This window comes from Oryzias latipes, chromosome 22 (genome assembly GCF_053564925.1).
Source record: "Oryzias latipes strain Hd-rR chromosome 22, Olatipes_Hd-rR_3.1".
In the NCBI taxonomy this organism is placed as follows: domain Eukaryota; kingdom Metazoa; phylum Chordata; class Actinopteri; order Beloniformes; family Adrianichthyidae; genus Oryzias; species Oryzias latipes.
The window spans coordinates 3,479,429-3,501,569 of NC_136258.1; the positions used below are offsets into that span (position 1 = coordinate 3,479,429).

The following is a 22,141-nucleotide window of genomic DNA, read 5'->3' on the forward strand; positions in this document are numbered from 1 at the left end:
CATTTGAGCAGACCACCTCTCCTTCTAACAATCTTAGAGCCCCTAAAACCTCTTAACCAAAGTGCTGCTTTAGCAGTCCTCAGGACTGCAGCCTAACATGTAGCTCAGACCATGCAGACGGGACACTGACTCCCAGCAGGACCTCTCTACAGATCCGGATTGTGGGTGGCCGGAGCAGTTATGAGGGCCGAGTGGAAGTTCAGGTGGGGTCCAAGTGGGGCACAGTATGCAGCTCAGGTTGGACCACCAAGGAGGCCATGGTGGTGTGCAGACAGCTGGGGCTGGGCTACTCCATGCACGCCATCAATGTGAGTAGGAGCCTGGGATGAAACTGTTACATCACTGAAGTGTGCATAGTTCATGTGTTGAGCACGTGCACTGTGCACAGTGAGAGCCTGGAGCTCTGGCACGAAGTGGAAACGGAGTCCTTGTTTTTCTGAGCTCCTGTGTTTCAGTTCATGTCAGGTTTCCATCCGAGTAAAAGAGCAGCGGTGTGTCACGGCCTGCAGGCGGCTGGAATGTAACAGAAAACATCTGTGGTTTGTGCTTCTGGAGTAAAGAATGCTGAAGTGTGATTCCTCTACAGTGGCAGAAAACAGCTGTCCTACAGTGTTTGAACAGACCATAATACACTCACCGGCCACTTTATTAGGTCCACCTTGCTATTACCAGGTTGAACCCACTTTTGCCTCCAGATCTGCCCTAATCCTTGGTGGCAGAGATTCAACGAGGTTCTGGAAACATTCCTCAGAGAGTTTGGTCCAGGTTGACATGACAGCATCACAGTTGCTGCAGGTTTGTCGGCTGTACATCCATGATGCCAATTTCCCGTTCTGCAAAATCCCAAAGGTGATCTAATGAGTCTATATCTGGTGACTGGAGGTCGTTTGAGTCCAGAGAACTCATCGTCATGTTCAAGAAAGAAGAAGTGTACCATCAGAAGATGGACACTGTGGTCATAAAGGGGTGGACATGGTCAGCAACAATACCCAGGTAGGCTTTGGTGTTGTAACTATGCTCGGTTGGTACTGAAGTGTGTCCAGAAAATGTCCCCAACGGCATTAAACCACCACCAGCCTGAACCATTGATACAAGGCAGGATGGATCCATGCTTTCATGTTGTTGACTCCAAATTCTGACCCGACCATCCGAATGTAGCAGCAGAAATGGAGACTCATCAGACCAGACAAAGTTTTTCCATCTTCTACTGTCCAGTTTTGGTGAGTCTGTGTGAACTGGAGCCTCAGTTTCCTGTTCTCAGCTGACAGGAGTGGCCCCAGTGTGGTCTTCTGCTGCTGTAGTCCGTCTGCCTTAAGGTTGGATGTATTATGCTTTCAGAGATGCTCTTCTGCAGACCTTCTTTCAGTTCCTGTTGTCTGGTCATTCTCCTCTGACCTCTGACATCAACAAAGCATTTCTGCCCACAGAACTGCTGCTCACTGGATATTTTCTCTATTTTGGACCATTCTCTGTAATCCCTAGAGATGGTTGTGGTCTGCCACCAACCACTATGCCACGCTCAAAGTCACTTCAATCACCTTTCTTCCTCATTCTGATGCTCGGTTTGAACTGCAGCAGGTCGTCTTCTCCAAGTCTACATCCTTAAATGCATTCAGTTGGTGCCATGGGAGTGGCTGATAAGAAAAATATATTAACAAGCACTCGGATAGGTGTGCCTAATAGATTGGCCAGTGAGTGTTTTGACTGTTTATCCTGCAGTGCCTGGGGGCTGATGATGCAGGATCTGAGAGTTAGATTTGTGTGAACTGCAACTGAGATAGCGCCTGACCCACGTTTGCTTCTCTCTTCTGGTTCTGTCCCGCCTCTCCAAGGAAACCTGGTACTGGGACAGCAGCAATGTGACCCAGATGGTGCTGAGCGGGGTGAGGTGCACAGGGGAGGAGATGTCTCTGAGCCACTGCCAGCACCACAAAACTGTCAGCTGCCAGAAATCTGCGGCAAAGTTTGCAGCCGGAGTCATCTGCTCTGAGAGTGAGTCATCACCATGGAAACCAGAGGATGCACAGGCTGTCTCCGCAATGTCGGACCAGCCCGTCTCATAAATCCTCCCACACACAGTACACCTGACGTGGGTCAGGCACAGCTGACAGTGCACCGGTCCACAGCAGGAACACAGACAGAGGATGCCTGCCTTTACTTTATCACATTACTGTTGAATTCTTTTTTTAAATCCTAAAGGGGGTCATGGTGCCGCTGTAGCTCCAATATGATGTTCCAGACACTTCCAGCTCCTCCAGGGTTCAGGCATAAAACATACGTCCAAAAAAAAACCAGCAAGTTTTCAACAAAACCACCAACATGAAACAGTTTGTTTTCAAGTAAACAGAGGTGTTTGATATAGAATATTTTACAAACGTTCTAAATGGTAAATGGCGTATACTTATATAGCGCCTTTCTTCCTACAAGGACAAAGCGCTTTACAGTCACAGACCCATTCACCCAGTCACACACACATTCACACACTGGTGGCCGCCGCCAAACACAGGCGCCGATACAAGATAAGAAAGTCAATTTTCCATCAGTGTAGGTTTTTGTGTAACCCTTGTTCTATCCTAGGCACTTTAACGTTGGGAGTTGGGTCATCTAGACCCACTAGACAGTGCTCTGAACCTTTTTTCTTCAATGATTTGTGATCTTCACTGGTGTCCATGGATTACATGAAATCTTTCCACCTTTGTCAGGGTAGGGAGAACACGTCAATGTAAGGGTGGGGTCATCTAAGATAGCACAAGGGTTAAGCTATAGACAGTTATGATCAGAATATTCTGTGAAAACAATAAGTCAAACAGAGGAATTTCTCCGCTCTAACGAGCTTTTCAAAATTTCTGGAATCATAATAAGATAAAAACCACACTTGGAGCAGAGCAGTCTGACAAATGAGTCATTCATTCCTTTGCAGCTTAAAGACCCATGATGAAGAAAGCGGTGTGTTTGATGTTTTTAACATAGTCTTCCGGCATTTTGTTTGAGGATGACGGACATATACAAAGAAAAATAAGTTCAAATTTGCATTTCTAAGTTTATCTTTATTCAAATCCTTTTGAATCAGGCGCAAGTGAAAAAGGCCATTTGAAACAGACCTTATTTGTGATATAGAAAACATTCTGGGCGGAGCCACAAGCTACCTGCTCTGAGCTCTTCGCAACATGGAGGGAAAGGTGGGGCAAAGTTGCTATGCCTCAATGGTCCCGCCCATAATTCTGATGAACTACTGCTGCTCTGCAGAATCTATGTCCTAGAAAACTACACAGTTTTTTTTTTATTTGACTTAAAATGGCTAATCATAATTGGAAGATCACTAAAAATGGTTATAAAATAGATTAAAATATGATCGGAGTGGGGCTTAAACCACGTTCGAATGCCAGCAAGAACTCTCTTCTCCTCTGTGCAGCGGCCTCTGACCTGGTCCTGAACGCACCCCTGGTCCAGCAGACGGTCTACATTGAGGACCGTCCTCTACACATGCTCTACTGCGCCGCTGAGGAGGACTGCCTGTCCAAATCTGCTGCCAAGGCCAACTGGCCGTATGGACACCGGCGCCTGCTGCGCTTCTCCTCAGAGATCCGTAACATCGGCCGGGCAGACTTCAAGCCAAAGGCTGGCCGGCACTCGTGGGTGTGGCACGCCTGTCACGGGTACGCTGGAGCCTGCTGCCTTACAGAATACGTCCTCAAAATGACCGTAACCCAAACAGGTTTCCAACCTGTTTCTGACCAAATGGCTCACGCCAAAGAAACATCAGAGCTGCAGTTCACTTATTTGACCTTGCTGGTGGAGAAGAATCATGTGCAGTTTCTGTTTCTGCAGACACTACCACAGCATGGACATCTTCACGCACTACGACCTGCTCAACGCAAACGGCACCAAAGTGGCCGAGGGCCACAAGGCAAGTTTCTGCCTGGAGGACACTGACTGTCAGGAGGGTGAGTGACGCTTCAGTTCAGTGAGGCGGGGGGGTGGGGGGTGCCTTATTTTCATGACGGTCTCGTTGGTCCAGGCGTCTCCAAACGGTATGAGTGTGCCAACTTTGGAGAACAGGGCATCACTGTGGGCTGCTGGGATTTGTATCGTCACGACATCGACTGCCAGTGGATTGACATCACAGACGTCAAGCCTGGAAACTACATCTTTCAGGTGAGGTGGGGGAGTTATTGTCAGGACTTCAGATTTTCTTATGCATCGCCCACAAACCTCTTAAAGGACTGAGGGCTCATAAAGGCAGACTCTACAGAACAGCCCTGAAAGCTGGCTGGGTTCAGCTAAACCCACAAAGAGAGCCCGGAAAGTGACGATTTCCTCCTCAGTTCTTGGTTCATTGTTACCACCTCCTTCCAAGAATAGATGAGGAGACGCAACAAATACATCATCCAGTTGTTGGGACATCCTAACTGAGCTCATGATCAATCTGTGGCCATGGCCCCATAGGATAGGAGAAGACCTTTATTCTCACTGGAACACGTTACATGTACAACAAAACACTTCAAGTGTCAATCTGCCAGTGCAGTCTTTATACGATAAAAAAAAAAAATACAAAAATTTAAGTAAATTAAAACTAAGCTAAAATAAGAGGTTTGTTTTTAAGTCTGTTAGTCTGTGATTTGATTTGTTTGTAGTGTCAACCTGACAGCAGCACTTCTAAATGATGTTTTTGGGGCTTTTTGATGCAGTTGTAACTGTAACTCTTCCAGTGTAGGGAGATACATTGGAATACAACTCTCTGGGTCGTTTTTGTCTCTATAGAGCTCGTTCCTCTGTGCCCCTGTGCAGCTGGTGAACCACACACTAATGCAGCGTGTTAGGAGGCTCTCCTGATGGCGTATACACAGATAGTGCTCTTCTACCTTCCTCGACGGCCCAAAGCTTTATAGTCACAGTCCCATTCAGACACACTGCCGAACACTGGCGCCAACCTTCCATCAGAGGCACGGTGGGTTGAATGTCTTACAGCCACCATCATCTGCTCAATGCAAACAGCAGCAAAGTGCTGTCAAAGGGCACTTTGACATATGGGGGGGAAAGTTGGGAACCGAACCTGCAATCTTCCCATCAGAGGTCGACCGCCCCACCACCACCCCACCTCTATGGAGAACCGGTAGAAGATAACTTATTCTTCATCACCTTATGCTTCAGGTCAGGTCCTCCTTTATCCCAACCCCAGAGATGTGAAGCCAGGGACCATCACCCAAGCCCCCCCCAGGCCGGGTCCTGCTCAAACACAGCTGCCTTTGATGACTGTCATTGTCAGGCTTCTGAAGAGGAGGCCTGATGATGAGATGAATCGGGTGTGCACAAGCAGAGCAACATGGAAAACATGCAGGACAGTGTGCCTCGAGGACCAGGGTCCAGAAACACTGCCCAAAGGTGTGGGGGTTGAGAGTGTTAAGCAGGGGGCTCAGCACGCAGCCCTGTGGGTAAACGGTGCTGAGACTGTGGGCTGTAGATGTATGCTGGTCCACTCTCACGTCTGTCTGCAGTGAATGGATAACCCTTGTGCTATCTTAGATGACCCCCCCTTACATTGACGTGTTCTCCCTACCATGACAAAGGTGGATAAAGGTGGAAAGATTTCATGTAATCCATGGACACCTGTGAAGATCACAAATCATTGAAGAAAAAAGGTTCAGAGCACTGTCTAGTGGGTCTAGATGACCCAACTCCCAATGTTAAAGTTCCTAGGATAGCACAAGGGTTAATGCTGTTTATCCACACGCAGGCGAATTGAAACCCCAACGGTTCTCCTTTTGTTTCTTGAGGAGAAACAGATGGAACAAACAAACACCCACAGTTTAAATCTATGCCTTAAATGAACGAAAAATCTCCCCAATTCTTCGAAGTCTACCCAAAGAAATGAGAAAAGACGTTGAGCCACAGTGCATTTGTGTTTATTAATATTATTTTTGAGGAAAGGTAGACCTTTCTACGCTTCAGTGAATCGGACCCCCTGGTGGTGACATGGTGAAGTGCACACTTTTGCCTTCAAATCTCTTTTCTGAATGCTTCCTGTATTATTTTTAGGACAGGTGGGGGCATTGGAGGTTGCATGAACTCTGAATTCAGTTGAATGTTTACATGCTCATTGCCGCCTGTATATCAAAGCATAGTTTCATGTTTCCATAGTAACCACATTGTTTTTTTCTTTTCTTTTTTTTTCTACTACTTTGAGAAGAGCCGTTCCTGTCAGGACGGAGTATCACTGCCAAAGGATCAGATTTCTCATTGATTTCTCACATTTCAATCAGATTTGTTTGGTGATGAAAAACGTTTTTTTTTATCACCAAATATGACAGACTAAAACTGAATGTTGTTTTTTACATTTTAATTTTAATTTTAAACAGAACAGAAACAAAATTTTCTCTTAAAAAACAGACATTTCCTTAAAGGAAATCGATCCTCTAATTCTCTTTTGTTTAATTCTTCTCTGGTTTCTGTCACTGGGGGTTTCCTCTGAAATTTTAGGACATTTGGGTCATAAGCCATTGTTTTCTGGTCTTGATAATAAGAGTCAGTCAAATCCAAGCAGAACATTGACTGTATGTGAGAACTGGACCGAGCGAGTGTGATGTCATCCATAGAAAATGACCAGCGTCCAGCACCAACACAATGAAATCAATTCAGTCGCCATTTCCTGCAACACAGAGGCCGCCATGTTGGATCCGGGCAACGTTAATGAGCAGTGATTGGTGCAAGGCCGTCTGAGTCACTGTTTCTATGGTAACCCCTTGCTTTTTAACCCTTGTGCTATCTTAGGCACTTTAACGTTGGGAGTTGGGTCATCTAGACCCACTAGACAGTGCTCTGAACCTTTTTTCTTCAATGATTTGTGATCTTCACTGGTGTCCATGGATTACATGAAATCTTTCCACCTTTATCCACCTTTGTCATGGTAGGGAGAACACGTCAATGTAAGGGGGGGGGGGGGTCATCTGAGATAGCACAAGGGTTAATCAGGAGTAAGCTTGTTGGAAGGCCGCCCCCCTATCACTGAAAAGAACTGAACCTAAGGCGATTTGTGTTGGGTGGAAAGGTGGTGGTGTGGGGGTGTTCAGGTCTGACTCCTCTGGGCTCTGACCTTCAGTCGTGTCGATGGGACTGTTTGAATCGCGCCTCAGCAGTTGCTTTTCGACCAGCTCCTTCTCCCAACTCTGGGTTTCTGCTCCTGAACTGAACCTCTGTGCCCCTCAGGTGGTCATTAATCCCAACTACGAGGTGGCCGAGAGCGACTTCTCCAACAACGCCATGAAATGCAACTGCAAGTACGACGGCCACCGGATCTGGCTCCATAACTGCCACCTGGGTGAGCAGTAGTCTGGGGTGTCTGTGGGAAGGGGAGGAGCCTGCTCTGACGTCTGTCCTTTTCTGCAGGTGGGGCTCTCAGCGAGGAGGCAGAGAGGTTATTTGAGAAATACCCCGGACAGCTCAACAACAAGGTTTCCTAACCATCTGACGGCGCATTTGCCCGAACGTGCCGCTCCACGCCGAGCGCTGGTCTTTCCGGTTAAAAGCCTCGCTTCCCTATCCAGCTTTTATAACCACATCTGCTTTCAGTAACCGTCAGAGGAAGCCTGGCTCGCTTTTCTGTAGAACTGCACTCCGGTGCTGAGCAGGTCTGGGGCAGATCTGCACAGGAACCCCCCCCCATCATGGAAACCCCCCCTCATCATCTGCTCCTCAGAGTTTCTGAAAATGTTGGATGAACAAACAGCAGCATTTTTCTGAAGTATTTATTTTCCATGTCGAGGGGCATGGGGGGGGGGGCTGCAGCTCACTCATGAAGCTTGTGTGTGCGGATGTAATCACAAATAAACCTCTGAGGGTGGGGGGACGACTCAGCATCGGAGAGGCTGAACTCTCTCTTTGTGTCTCAGAGTTTGTTTTTCCAGATCCTCAAGAAGCTGCTTTTACCCCCTCCCTGACCTGAACCCCCCCACCTTAACCGCTGCAGATCCAAGCTCACGCCTGTCTGCATTTCTCCTCACGACAATCACGCTTTAAGAGGATTTCTGAGGAAAAGATTTCAAGTTTAATTCCAAACCAAGTCCTGTGTTAAAAAAAAAGTCTTAAATCCACACTTTTTGGTTATAAATAGGTTTTTAATGGTTGATCATGTGATCACAGCGGGCCCTGAGCCGGACCAGGTTCTGCTGGACGGTGTGTCCACAAGGCCGTCCCCAAGCAGGGTTATGATGGGTTTGAATCCTGCAGAGGCGGGATAATCTGATGATAATCCCAGCTCTCCATGAAATGAAAGCAATCCTCTTAATCCCAACAACTTGTTGCACCTTCCCACCCCATCAGAGGAGGAACCTGCAGGACAGGAGTGGGTCACTGTGACCCCCACCCCACAACAAGCTCAGCTCCAAAGCTTTGGGCCGATCCGGTCTCTCAACACACATCCGGGTTTTACAAAAAGTCAAAACTTTATTGATCTAATCTTTGCAGTCTTTTCTGTCAAACTGGTGAAGACAGCTCTGAAGAAGGGCGGGGGCGTCCTTGGGGGCAGGTCCCCCCCCCCTCACAGATCATCCATCGGGTCCCTCAGGGGATCAGAGTAAAACTTTCAGAAGCCCCGCCCCCCTCAGGTGTGAAGTCCTGCTCCTCCTTGGGGACGCATCACTGCACCACAGTTTGCCGGACCACCCGTCCTTCTCTGTCCACGGCAAAGTTGTAGTTCTTCGGATGGTCCAGGGCCTCCTCGATCCGCTGGTCCAGGTTCTCCATGGTGATGAAGTTTTTCGCCTCCTCCTGGTAGACATGAAACCAACGGTCAGCGTGAAAATCGCAGATTTTCCCCACACAACAAAGACCTTGGAGAGCTTCATACCTGCAGCTGTAAAACCTGCTGCTCCTTCTGTTTGATGAACTCATCCTGCTGCAGTTCCAGCTTCATCACAGCCTCCATCTTGGTGCGCTGAGCCTCCTCCTCCTCTTTCTGGATCCTCAGCACCCTGGAAGCAGGGAGGCCAGGGTTTGAAACGGAGGCCTGGGAGGCGGTTGTCCCTCCTAGGGGAAACGTTTGGACTCACCTGGCCTTCAGGAGGCGCAGATTCTCCTCCTGGTTCCAGAGCATCAGAGTGCGGTGCTCCTCTGCGTCCTGCCTTGCCCTCTCCTCTGCCAGCGAGCCCGTTTCCTCCTCAAACTTCTTCCGCAGAACCTCCTCCTTAAACTCCAGCCTGATGGAGACATTCAGGTTCAGTCACACATCCTCACCTGCAGCCTGTCTGTCACTCCTGTTGTCATCACAACCCTATGAAGACCTTTCAGTCAGAAGGTCCAGGAGCTTGTAGTTTGTCAATCAAAAAGTCTTGCTGCTGTAACACTGCTTCATATAGGATCCAGATGATCAATGTTCAATCTAGAGCAGGGGTGGCCCAACACATGGATTGGGTCGATCCCAGGCAGTTAAAATCTATATACTTTTTAAAAATGTGGGACTGTTCAGTGTCTAATGTACCTTATTTTTCTGGACTGGCCTGAGGTCAGTCACTCACAAAGAACCTTGAACAAAACGCACACAGAACGTTTCTGTTGATGGTCCACTGTACGCTGCGGCACCGTTGGCATGACAACTACCAACAAACGGGCCCAATTCAAGAACCTGTTCAAGGAAAAATGACAGAGGAACTAACGTAACTTCACATCTCCTCTAAATGTAGGCATTTAATTCAAAATAATCCTCTGATTCACTTTAAAGCCTGCTTGTCGTAATAACTGTGTATTAAAGTACACAAATATACAGTTTTCAAATGGGGAGGGGGGGGGGTTCTGCTGAGGATGAGTCTGCAGAAACAGTAAAGTTACATACATGTAACCCTTGTGCTATCCTATGGGGTCCAGATGACCCCCCCCCCCCCCCCCCCTTGCATTGACGTGTTCTCCCTACCATGACAAAGGTGGATAAAGGTGGAAAGATTTCCTGTAATCCATGGACACCAGTGAAGATCACAAATCATTGAAGAAAAAGGTTCAGAGCACTGTCTAGTGGGTCTAGATGACCCAACTCCCAACGTTAAAGTGCCTAGGATAGCACAAGGGTTTACATGACTCAGTCTAAAATTTCTGAAGGCTCAATCAGTGGTGCAGGAATCAAGCATTTAAACCGTGCAGCAGGATTCACCAACATAAACCTGCTGTGGACCAGAAGAACATGTTACCGTGGAAACCAAATGGGCTCATCTGCTTATGCATCTAAGAATTGTATAAATGTATCTATAAATGATATTTAATGTATCGTATACATTTACAATCACAGATGAGGCTTACATTGTGTTTGGTCATAATGATCTTTAGTGGAAAGTAATGGTTCAAAGAGAAAATTCCTGAAAAATCACGTTTTCTCTGATTATAGTCCCCATCAGCTCCTCTATATCAGTTTTTTTTAAATAAATTTAGTGTTTAGTGAGCCTAACGTGAACAATCACACCAATTGACGTAATCATTTCCAAGTGGTTGGATCAATTAAACTTGTGTCTTTCCATCAGAATAAAAAAGCGGAAGTCCACACAAGCCTCTTGTCTTGTTTTCACAATAAAAGCCCGTTTTCATAACAGCCGGATTAAAACTTCAATCAACAACAGAGAACATTGTTGACCCAGGATCTGGACCACAGGACTCCCAGAACCGGTCCTGCACATACCGTAACGCCCTCAGGATCAGCTGGTACTCCGTGAATCTCTCCTTCAGGACCACCATCTCCTTCGGGTCAACCGGAGGAGGCACCTTTATTCGCCCCTCTTTGGATTTGGCCACCGGGTCACCGCGGGACTTCCGGCCGCGGACACTCTCCACGAGCACGGCGCCGCGCGGCGCGAGGAGCAGCCGAGTCACCGGCGCGCTCCTGCGGGCGATGACGTGGAACATTTCCGGTCCAGATGAATCGGTTGAAGCTTATGGGGTATCAGAAAGTCCAGTAAACGACTGGTCAGGACGTAGTGAACCCTTACGCGCTCACCGTTTCACCATCTGTAACATGGGTGACCTCTGACCTGCGGAAGTGACGTACGACAGTCAGGAATTGTCACCGCCCCCTGTCGGTAAAAAATTGAATTCACAGGTGAACTGGGGTCAGTTTGAAGAACCCGGCTGAGCGTGAATCCTGGCCAAATTCACAATGCTCAATAGTTGTTAGCAGGAGTTTGTTGTCATGGTAACCTAGTGATGCAAATGAGGGTTGCCTGCCAAAACTCCGAACCCAGTTCAGGCTCCTCCCTAGAGTCTGCAGAATCTGTCCCTCATCTCATTCTGTCTGCAGTCCTGTCTCTCATGGTCATTGAGGTGATAATAGGAGTGAATGAACTCCTGAAGTTTTTCCAGAATCTTCTTCCTGACAGTCATTTCCTCTCACCACTCTTTCCTGTCTTCTGCTTCAGAAAAGTGTTACACTATTTACTTACATACTGGGATTTTGGAGAAGCCAGCTTCTTTAAATGAAAGATTTAAATCCATGCATTTAGTTCTCCCCTCATGGGATCGCCATGGCAAATCAGGTGGAGTCTTACTTCGGATACCCATCCTGATACAACCCTGTATTTTATCTGGGCTGGGAACCAGCACAGGGAGTGCTGCTGTGTTTTAGGCAGTTACCAGTTTTTAGGCAGAGTGAGGAAACTGAAGAAAAATCTTTAACTTCAAAGAAACATAAAGCTACTATTTACAGACTAAACCAGGAGTTTTACTCAACGTATGGATGGATGGACACAGTTGTTTCCACGTACCAAGTCACCCTGCATAAAATGTGGCGACAGACTCTCGAATGTTTCACATAATCTCACAATAATAAAGATGCAGACACTATGAATTCATGTTTATATTATATTTAGAAAAGACCGGTTTTCTGATGGTTGTGTCGTTTTATTTATCTGTCACACCTTAAAAGTTGGACGCGGCTGAAGTTAGCGTCCTATTAGTCTCATTAAGGGAAAATCTTCATCACAAAGTCTAAGTTTAAACCAGGCGCAAACATTTTACAGAGAATGAAGATTCAGTCAAATAAAGTTGCCGACCTGCTGAAGATATTTCTGAACTGAGGAAACTTGTAAAAGGGACATTTATGAATTTTCCGTGCAGAAAGGCAGAATTAAGCAGGAACTTTCCAGTTTTGAAATGCAGCCCTGATAGACCGAAAACCTTCAAACATTTGTTCAAATGTATATTCTTCCAAGGAGGTGTTTGGTTTGTGGAAGAAACCAATGAGGGCTAGTGGATCCTCCTTTATCTAGTTTACTTGGTGATGTTGGCAGTTGTCCTGGTAGTGCTCCTGTTGTGTGTGTGTGTGTGTATGTGTGTGTGTGTGTGTGGGGGTGTGTGTGTGTGTGTGTGTGTGCGTGTGTGTGTATGTGTGTGTGTGCGTGTCTGTGTGTGTGTGCGTGTCTGTGTGTGGCGCACAGTTCCTTGTGTTTTATGTTATGCGACATTAAATACTGTCAAAAAGTTTTAAAATGTGCTGAATTCATTTGAAGTGAGAGTTAGATATTAATTACATGCAGATGTGCCACCAACACCAAAGACTTAAAAATATATTACACTAAATATTTAGACATCATTTTTTAACTTAAAGACATTTTTTCTAACTGGACCATATTCAGCTGAAGACCCCCTGATCTAAAGTGTGCTTGTGTGGCCCAACAGTAGCCAGGACGCGGTTTTTCCCTAGAGGGGTACAGGGATTTTATAAAAATGGATGACTTTCACTCTGTTGTTGTTTTCTCCCCTTAAACGATAGACACATTTTCTGTAACTATGTGTTATGTGATTTGTTTTATATGTTTGGTATTATATCACATGACTATTTTATCTGGAGAATTGTACTTTTCTCAGAAACATCTAAAAAGCATGAATCAGATAATTAAACAGATCAATCCTCGGCAGGTTCAGGTCATCACGGCTCAGCATCTCACTTGAGTTTGGAACAGTTTGTCTTTGAAGCTTCTTCAACAGAAAAACCAACAGCAGAAATAGTTTCAGGTTTATCTTTATTAGGACTGGAGACAGAAGAGGAACCAGCAACAGTAAATCTTCCACAGCTAGGAGATGAGCAGGTTTAGGATGCGCACATTCACGCAGATCTGAGACTCTTTTGAATCACAGCTCTGTGTTTTGGACGTGAAATTCTGTGGAAGAGGAAGTTTAAGAGAAGAAAAACTGAAAGTTTAGGGTTGCTGGTTCACTTAACTGCTCTGCAGAAGCAAGAAAGGAGAGGTTACATAAGAAAGAGATTCTAAGGTGGTGCAGATGAAGTCCACATACTGAGAGAAAGCAAATCGTTTCAGTCCTTCACAAACACTTGCTTAAATGTTTGCGTGGGACGGCCTCCTCTGCTGCATGGACCTTAACCTGCACCACAGGCAAACCACAGCGTTCCCCGCCACTCCTCTGGGTAACTAATGCAGTGCAGGCCGCAGATTTCTGAGTGACGGGAGCGTGTGTAGAATAAGGGGGACTTCTGGTGGACCTCTTGTTGGGAACAAGGGCGCTGGTGTCTTGTTGAAGATGAGTTCATGTTTAATCTGATTCTCCTTAGGGGTGAATGGGAGGGGGATGAGCGTTTATGAAAAATACAGGTTTATTCCAGCAAGTTTTAGGCCAGAGCAGGAATGGAGGGGTAGGTCAGCCGAATCTCTTCCCCCTCCAGAAGTTTCCTGAGAAGAAGGGCAAATGAATCGGTCAGACCTTCTAGGCAGTTCATAGAAATTCTTTATTTCTGCCTACCTATATGCAGTGATTTCTATGTCCAGGGCCATCTTCACGTTCAGCAGGTCCTGGTACTCCTTTAGATAGGAGGCCATCTCCTGTTTCGCTTTGGTGATGTCCCGCTCCAGCTCACCAATCCTAATCTGAAAATAAAAATATCTGTATTGGTACAAAATACATTTGTCTTCTCTTATGCTGAAAACCTGCAGATTTCACAAAACTCTGATCCCTCAGTCACTTTCTGATGAGACCTGAACACATCTAAGAGGAGCAGAACAAACCTAAACACCCTTGGATGCCCCAAGACACAGATAAACCAACCCGAGTGCACATTTAAACACAACCGAACACATCTAAACCCAGATAAAGGTTTCTACACCATGACAAACCTAGATGCACCTGAAGGCTACTGAAAACACCTGAACACTCCTGAATGCACATTGGTGGGAAAGTCAATACAACTAAACGCATCTGAATCCATCTTAAGGGACCTAAACACTCCTGAACCTGTCTGACAGCCAGCCAGAGTCAAGTCTCAAGTTTTAAAAATGTACAGACAAACATAACATTTTACTGTCAAAAATCGTTAAGGTACTTTAGCTTATAGGGACACAGAAACAGGCAGATGGTGCTTCTGCAACCAATAGTCAAAAATATTGGGATTCTTCCCAAATCCCAAACCTGTAGTCCCAAGTCTTTGAGGTCAGGTCTCTGCATGTGATACTTGGGTGTAACTCAAGTCCTTGTCTCAAGTCCAAGTACCCATCTTTGGGACCTGAACATTTATCTGAATGTATTTACCCACATGTGAATGTAACTGAAAGCCCCTGAACACACTTCAACTCACCTAAAACATTTGAATGCACCTGAACACACAAGAACCACCTGAACACGTCTGATCTCGCTTTAATGCAACAAATGTATTTGAATCCACCTGAACACCCCTGAGTACACCTGAAATTCCAGAATATTTCCCTGAAGTGGTAAAAATAGCCCCGTCTGTCATTCAAGGACCCCCAACCCACTCACGCCACAGCACTTAAACACATATGAACACACCTGACCAAAGGGCATGTCTTGTGATGTGATGTCTTTTCACCTCTCTTTTCCCATTGTGTTATACTCTGACAGTTTGTTGTAAAGCACTAGTCACATGCACTCCTATTGGGGGTTGGTCCCATATGGGTGCTGGAGGTTTTTGGGTTGTCCAGGCCTGTTGTGGTTCGTAGAAAAGAACGGCTGCATCTTAAGGGGAGCACAGATGTGTCTTCCAGTTTCCTTGAGGTTTGTGTGGTCACCTTAAGGGACAGCATTAAAATAGAATGTACAATTGTCATGCATGAGAATGCATCGTGAAGTATTTATAAGGTAATGGAAGTTACACGCACTTGTGACCAACGGGTGATGTTGTCATGCGCTGCCCTTACGCCACAATCTAGTCGTTGGTGATGTGCCTCCTTACTGACAAATGCTGCACGCACAAGGTGTACAGGTGATGCGTAGGTGTCAGCAAGACGCATGTAGTATACCCACACAAACTACACTCTGATCGTCTAAATTCTAACAGTCAGGCTGCACGCGAGGCTCACACACTTATCATGTGAACTGCTCGATTCACACCTCTCACCTGCTTCCACCTCACTTATTCGTGCATGTCGTATAAGTGTTCACTACAAGGACTCATACGTGCATGAACATTTTCGCTCTGCAGGCTCACTGAGTGGTCTACAACCTTAATATTTCATTTGGTCCACCTGCGTGCCCTGTACAGGTTTACCCATTGTTATCTGGAGACAGACCGTATCCACCCGTAAGGGCAGTTGTGACTAAGGCAAAAAGAGAGACTGTCAGAAGTCAGAGCTCTGTCTCCCCCTCTGGTCACCGGTGGGAGCCGTCCCCAGAATTCTAGCCAAACTACAACTCCCACCACCCCCAGCGCACACTTCCTGGATGCCGCACACCTGACTCATTCATTCACTCAACTACAGCTTACTTAAACACTGCACTGAGTGAAGCTTAGTGTGAAGTATTGTTTGTGTCACTCTGCCTTCATTACTGAGCCTTATATTTGGACCTGATCTTCTGTCTCCTGACCCTGTTTCTGTCTCAGTTTGACTGCCGCCTGCCCTGACTCTCGCCTGGATCCCTGTCACTCCTCGGATAATCTGATGCCTGACCCTGATTTAGCTTTGTGGACTTTTAGCTGAGCTAATAAACCTGCTGCCTTTGGATCCAGCCATCTGCCTGTTCTTGTGACAAAGACAAATGGACAGTTCATCTGCTTCTGCATTTTTCTTCCCGTCACCGTGTACTTCTCCTCTTTTCCCTTCTTGTCTGAAACCTTTGCACTTTTAACCTGGAATTTTTACAACTTTCACTTCTCAACTTTAAAAATCTCCATCTTGTGTTTTTTACCTCTTCACCCGTAAACAAGTTCTTCTCCACCTCTCACCTGATACTTATCCACTTCTTTGGCTTGCATCTCCCCCAGATCCTCCAGCTGCTTATTCAAGGAGTGGATGACATTGCGGAGAGCCTGGATCTCACAGGAACGGGACTGCAGCTGTTTCCGGTACTCCATGGTCTCCTCCCGGATGGCGTGCACTGCCTCGTTGTTTTTGCTGGCCATCTCTGCCACGCTTGCAAATTTGCTGTGGTACCACTCTTCAGCAGCCTGCATGTTCTTGTTTGCCAGCCGCTCATACTGCACCCGTATGTCTCGCAGGGCGGAGGAGAGGTCTGGCCTGGACACCTCCACGTCCACGCTGATACTGGCAACCTGCACCTGGGCCTCCAGCTCCGCCTGCTCCTCAGCAAAGACCCTCTTCAGAAAAACCACCTCGTTGCATAGAGAGGCCACAGTGGCCTCTGTGTCACAGGCAGAGACAGCAACCCGGCCCGCCTCTTCCTTGGCCCTCTCCAGGGCCTCCTCCGCCTCCAGCCGGCGTTGCACCTCCTCCTCGTGTCGCTCTTTCATCTGCTCGTACACATTCTGCAGGTAGTCCCTCTCCTCCTCCATCCTCATTTTCTCCCCGTTCTCTGAGTCAATCATGGCTCTCAGACTTCGTACCTCCCCTTCGTAAAGCAGCTGCAGGCGGGATGGGTCGTTCTTCTGCTTCCTCAGAGCCTCCAGTTCTGCCAGCAGGGCTCGGTTCTGCAGCTCCAGGTTCCTAACCTTTTCAATGTAGGAGGCAAAGCGGTCATTTAGGTCCACCAGCTGCTCTCTCTCCTGGGAGCGCAAGCCCAGCAGCTCTGTGTTAAGAGAGCTGGCCTGAGCCAGGTCTATCCTCTGGGAGGCATCTGGGAGGGGGGAGGAGACCAACCTCAAGATCTTCTTCCCAGCTGGAGGAGCTCGATATGAGGAGAGCAGAGGTGAAGATATGGAGGTCTTTGATGTCCATGAGCTCTTGTAGCCATTCCAGGGGCGTCGGTAGGAGTAAAAGGAATCGAAGCTCATGATGAATTTTTTGTGGTGGATGATTTTCAAGAAAGAATGTTGTATTTTTTTTTATGTCCCCCTTGTTCTGCACACCATCGGTGAGGATGACGAGTGCTTTTGCACTGCACCAGTTCAGCAATGCTGCAGATCTGCAGCTTTTATAGAGCAGGCTGCTCCCCTTCACAGGGACATTGAGTCTGTCAGCATTTGTCTGGCCAATAGCAAACCTCTGCAGCGCTGATTCAGGGAGGAGGGGGTGGGGTGCTAAGACTCTCTCAGCTGCCACAGTCAGTGCAGTGCAGCACAGCATCCATCAAATGACTCTGAGAGGAATGTAATGTATACACCTGCAGACTCTGGGGCAAATCCACAACCACATACATGCATGACTCAGTAGTACATATGTGCATCCTAAACAAGCATCATTTAGTATCAGAAACATGCATGACTCAGCATCCCAAAAAACTGTGATTTAGCATCGCAAACATGCATGACTCAGCATCCCAAACATGCATGACTCAGCATCCCAAAAGTGCAGGAGTAAGTGCTTCATTCATGTATGACTCAGTAACAAAGACACAGAGATGTTTTTACCATGCAGCCCACATGCATGAAAAGGACCCCAAACAATCATGACTCAGCATCCCAAACAAGCATGATTTGGTGTTTAATACATGAATGACCCATCCTTTCATTTATGCATTACTTAAAATGACAAACAAGCATAATTCAATATTACAAACACGTATGACTCACCATGACACAATCACACTGCACTGTGGACGTTATTTATTTATTTATTTATTTCTTGTGGAAAAACTACTTAAGGTTACTGGACTTAACATCCAGATTTGATTTTTCTGCAAACTGCTACCATGTCCTCTTAGCCTTTATCTAGTCCCACCCCCCTTACTGAATCCCCTCCATTGAATGAATCTTGTTCTACTGGAGGTTTCTAATTTTCTATTATAACAGAGAGTTTATCTCCACTGTTGCCTTTTGTTTTCTCAGTTCGAGGATGACACTGAATTTTTTTTCCTTGTAACCTGTTGGTCACTTATACTGACTGTTTGTAATACAGTTAAGGATAATTCAATTCTATTCCATGTTATTTATATTGCCCAAAATCATAAGAACAGCCGTCTCAATGGGCTCCCTTCTGGTAATTGCAAAGTAAACATAAATTCAAAAGGATCATAAATATAAAGAATTCAATAATGAAAATTCTAAACTGAACTAACTAAACAGACTAAACTAAACTGGGCATCCCTGCCCTTAGATAATCTGAGTTTATTCTTGATTGTAACAATCATAACTAATAAAGCTCTCTGGGATTCAGACAGCCTGGGTTGGGAACTGCTGCTTTATAAATAAACTGATTGAATTCAAATGAATCTTCTGTCCAAAAGCAAGAGTGACATTTCTGCAGACTGTGAACGATTCCTGCAGTGACTTGCAGTGAGGTTGATGGCTGGTGAGGCACAGACTCTTCCGGAGTCAGCTTATTATGGCCCGCAGCACTCACAGAGTGCAAGGACCATATTGTAACTGGTACGAGGGTCGAACACTCAAAAAGGTCCAAAACGTCAAAAAAACGCGTCAAAACGCCAAAAAATGGGGTCAAAAGTCGCCCAAAGCACACAACGACACGACAATTGTGTAACGCAACAAAAATACACACACACACGCACAACACCAACGCAAAAACGTAAAAATTGTAGTCGCAAAAATGACGACAAAAACACAAAAATGCCCAAAAAAGCCCTCAAAAGACGGGTTTAAAGCCAAAAAGACATGCCCAGCCTATAGTAAAAGACAGGCCGCATTGAAATACATGGGAAATCCTAACCGCAAAAACTTCTATATTGTTTCTGCTTCGTTTCATTATTATTATGGCCCGCAGCAGTCATAGACTGCAAGGACCATATTGTAACTGGTACGAGGGTCGAACACTCAAAAAGTCCAAAACGTCAAAAAACGCGTCAAAACGCCAAAAAATGGGGTCAAAAGTCGCCCAAAGCACAAAACAACACGACAATTGTGTAACGCAACAAAAATACACACACACACGCACAACACCAACGCAAAAACGTAAAAATTGTAGTCGCAAAAATGACGACAAAAACACAAAAATGCCCAAAAAGCCCTTAAAAGACGGGTTTAAAGCCAAAAAGAAATGCCCAGCCTATAGTAAAAGACAGGCCGCATTGAAATACATAGGCCACCTGACTGCAAAAACTTCTATATTGTTTCTGCTTCGTTTCATTATTATGGCCCGCAGCAGTCATAGACTGCAAGGACCATATTGTAACTGGTACGAGGGTCGAACACTCAAAAAGTCCAAAACGTCAAAAAAACGCGTCAAAACGCCAAAAAATGGGGTCAAAAGTCGCCCAAAGCACAAAACGACACGACAATTGTGTAACACAACAAAAATACACACACACACGCACAACACCAACGCACAAACGTCAAAATTGTAGTCGCAAAAATGACGACAAAAAACCAAAAAAGCCCCAAAAGGCCCTCAAAGAACGGGTTTAAAGCCAAAAAGACATGCCCAGCCTATAGTAAAAGACAGGCCGCATTGAAATACATAGGCCACCTGACTGCAAAAACTTCTATATTGTTTCTGCTTCGTTTCATTATTATTATTATTATTATGGCCCGCAGCACTCACAGAGTGCAAGGACCATATTGTAACTGTTACGAGGGTCGAACACTCAAAAAGTCCAAAACGTCAAAAAAACGCGTCAAAACGCCAAAAAATGGGGTCAAAAGTCGCCCAAAGCACAAAACGACACGACAATTGTGTAACGCAACAAAAATACACACACACACGCACAACACCACCGCACAAATGACAAAATTGTAGTCGCAAAAATGACGACAAAAACACGAAAACGCCTCAAAAAGCCCTCAAACGACGGGTTTAAAGCCAAAAAGACATGCCCAGCCTATAGTAAAAGACAAGCCGCATTGAAATACATAGGCCACCTGACTGCAAAAACTTCTATATTGTTTTTCGAATGTTTATTATTATGGCCCGCAGCACTCACAGAGTGCAAGGACCATATTGTAACTGGTACGAGGGTCGAACACTCAAAAAGGTCCAAAACGTCAAAAAAACGCGTCAAAACGCCAAAAAATGGGGTCAAAAGTCGCCCAAAGCACAAAACAACACGACAATTGTGTAACGCAACAAAAATACACACACACGCGCACAACACCAACGCAAAAACGTAAAAATTGTAGTCGCAAAAATGACGACAAAAACACAAAAAATCCCCAAAAAGCCCTCAAAAGACAGGTTTAAAGCCAAAAAGACATGCCCAGCCTATAGTAAAAGACAGGCGGCATTGAAATACATAGGAAATCCTAACCGCAAAAACTTCTATATTGTTTTTCGAATGTTTATTATTATTATTATTCCCGTTTCTAACGGATCCGTTGAGCTCAAATTTGACCCCCGCCACATACCCGAAAACTCACCAAAATTGGCACACACCTGGGATAAATTGAAAATGAATTTTCGGCAAAGAGAACGTCACCCCCCCGAAATCGATGACATCACAGCGAGCGTTCCCGTAAAAAAAATGAATGGGCCGAAATCTCTTTATGGGGCCAAAAAAAAATATTTCGAAATAGAGCAACGAAACCAAAACACGCGTGTTGGAGATATCCCAAAGAAGTTTTGAAATCATTATGGGATGGCCACACGACCTACGGCTTGGCGGCCATTTTGTGGCGAACTCAGAGAAATGGCGATTTTCGTGTTTTTTGACAATATGGGAAAACGACACTTTTGTTTAAAAGTGTCGTTTTGTAGATTTTGAACGGCGTGCGCGTGGCAAGCTAGCAAAGTGGCGCACTGTTATAACTCCCATGCATTTCAATACAATACAGTGAACATTGAATGCATGCATTAATGCCTGAAACTGAATACATTGAAAAACACTGGATATGGACATATAAGGAATGTGGGCGTGGTTCACATAAACCCCTGTTGCTAAGGACAACAAAAAATTTACTTTTACCGATTTGTCCGAAACTGACGTCAATATGTTCGTCCTCCCGAGGGGACCAAAACATAAAATGGTTACTATGGAGATAAAATCAACAGAAAAGCCGCCATTTTGGAAAAAGTTATTTTTTTATCAACTTATGACATATAGCTCTCACCAATGGAGGAATGTGTTTTTCTGAGTCATGCAGTATGAGCGGCTGGCATGCTGATCGCTATGCTAGCAATTTTAGCCACATTAGCATAGCTAGCATAGTTAGCATAATTAGCATTTTAGGAAATGTGTTTTTCTGAGTCAGTTGATGATGCTGATCGGTATGCTAGCAATTTTAGCCACATTAGCATAGCTAGCATAGTTAGCATAATAAGCATTTTAGAAAATGTTTTTTCCTGAGTCAGTTGATGATGCTGAACACAATGTTAGCACTTTTAGCTACATAAGCATAGCTAGCATAGTTAACATAATTAGCATTTTAGGTAATGTGTTTTTCTGAGTCAGTTGATGATGCTGATCGCTATGCTAGCACTATTAGCCACATTAGCATAGCTAACATAGTTAGCATAATTAGCATATGCAGTTTTGACTAGCCTTCATCAAAAGTGGGCGGTGAGGGCGGTGAAGGCGGTGAGGGCGGTGGTGCGTAGAGTTGGGCGTGGAAGGCGTGGAAGGCGGGTTGCGTCTGCGGGCCATACAACGCCGCTTGCGGCTTTAATTTAAATTATTTTTTATCAGACACTGGTTTGTTTTGTAATGTAAAACGTACCGACATGTTTCGGTGGAATGCCTTCCACCTTCATCAGGGTCGTCATCAGGTGGTGGTGTGTGACGTCACCTGTCAAACTTTGACAAGTGACTCTTCTGGATTCAGTTTTACAATTGCAAGAACTAAATATTTCACCATTCATCCAACAGCACCAAGCAGCTTATAAAATACACACAAGAAAATATTTGTCCTACAGAGAATATTTCT

At 45.6% G+C, this 22,141-nt stretch overlaps 3 protein-coding genes across 6 annotated transcripts in view; 1 reads left to right on the top strand and 2 right to left on the bottom strand.

The window, feature by feature from the left end:
* Positions 1 to 7,872, top strand: part of loxl3b (lysyl oxidase-like 3b) — a 29,429-nt gene extending 21,557 nt beyond the window's left edge. For 3 of the 4 annotated variants that reach the window (XM_011490790.4, XM_011490792.4, XM_011490793.4), the window contains 6 exons: positions 1,833 to 1,992; positions 3,413 to 3,656; positions 3,829 to 3,944; positions 4,019 to 4,155; positions 7,204 to 7,315; positions 7,384 to 7,872. In XM_011490790.4, the coding sequence (XP_011489092.1) occupies positions 1,833 to 1,992; positions 3,413 to 3,656; positions 3,829 to 3,944; positions 4,019 to 4,155; positions 7,204 to 7,315; positions 7,384 to 7,457 (843 nt within the window). In that variant the 3' untranslated portion in view covers positions 7,458 to 7,872. Of the gene's footprint in view, positions 1 to 152; positions 309 to 1,832; positions 1,993 to 3,412; positions 3,657 to 3,828; positions 3,945 to 4,018; positions 4,156 to 7,203; positions 7,316 to 7,383 lie in introns of all 4 variants that reach the window. The other variant, XM_011490791.4, reaches the window with a different exon arrangement.
* A 218-nt stretch (positions 7,873 to 8,090) lies between these two features.
* On the bottom strand, positions 8,091 to 11,050 carry mrps26 (mitochondrial ribosomal protein S26). The gene is made up of 4 exons (XM_004082791.4): positions 10,655 to 11,050; positions 9,045 to 9,191; positions 8,843 to 8,966; positions 8,091 to 8,763 (listed from the first exon to the last, which is right to left on the bottom strand). Exons 1-4 carry the CDS (start codon positions 10,876 to 10,878, stop codon positions 8,632 to 8,634), a joined length of 627 nt encoding a protein of 208 aa, XP_004082839.1. The 5' UTR covers positions 10,879 to 11,050; the 3' UTR covers positions 8,091 to 8,631.
* Positions 11,051 to 12,972: 1,922 nt separating this feature from the next.
* On the bottom strand, positions 12,973 to 17,296 carry neff2 (neuronal intermediate filament family member 2). Its single transcript, XM_004082789.5, has 3 exons — positions 16,160 to 17,296; positions 13,726 to 13,850; positions 12,973 to 13,655 (listed from the first exon to the last, which is right to left on the bottom strand). Exons 1-3 carry the CDS (start codon positions 17,162 to 17,164, stop codon positions 13,595 to 13,597), a joined length of 1,191 nt encoding a protein of 396 aa, XP_004082837.3. The 5' UTR covers positions 17,165 to 17,296; the 3' UTR covers positions 12,973 to 13,594.
* Between the last annotated feature and the right edge of the window lie 4,845 nt (positions 17,297 to 22,141).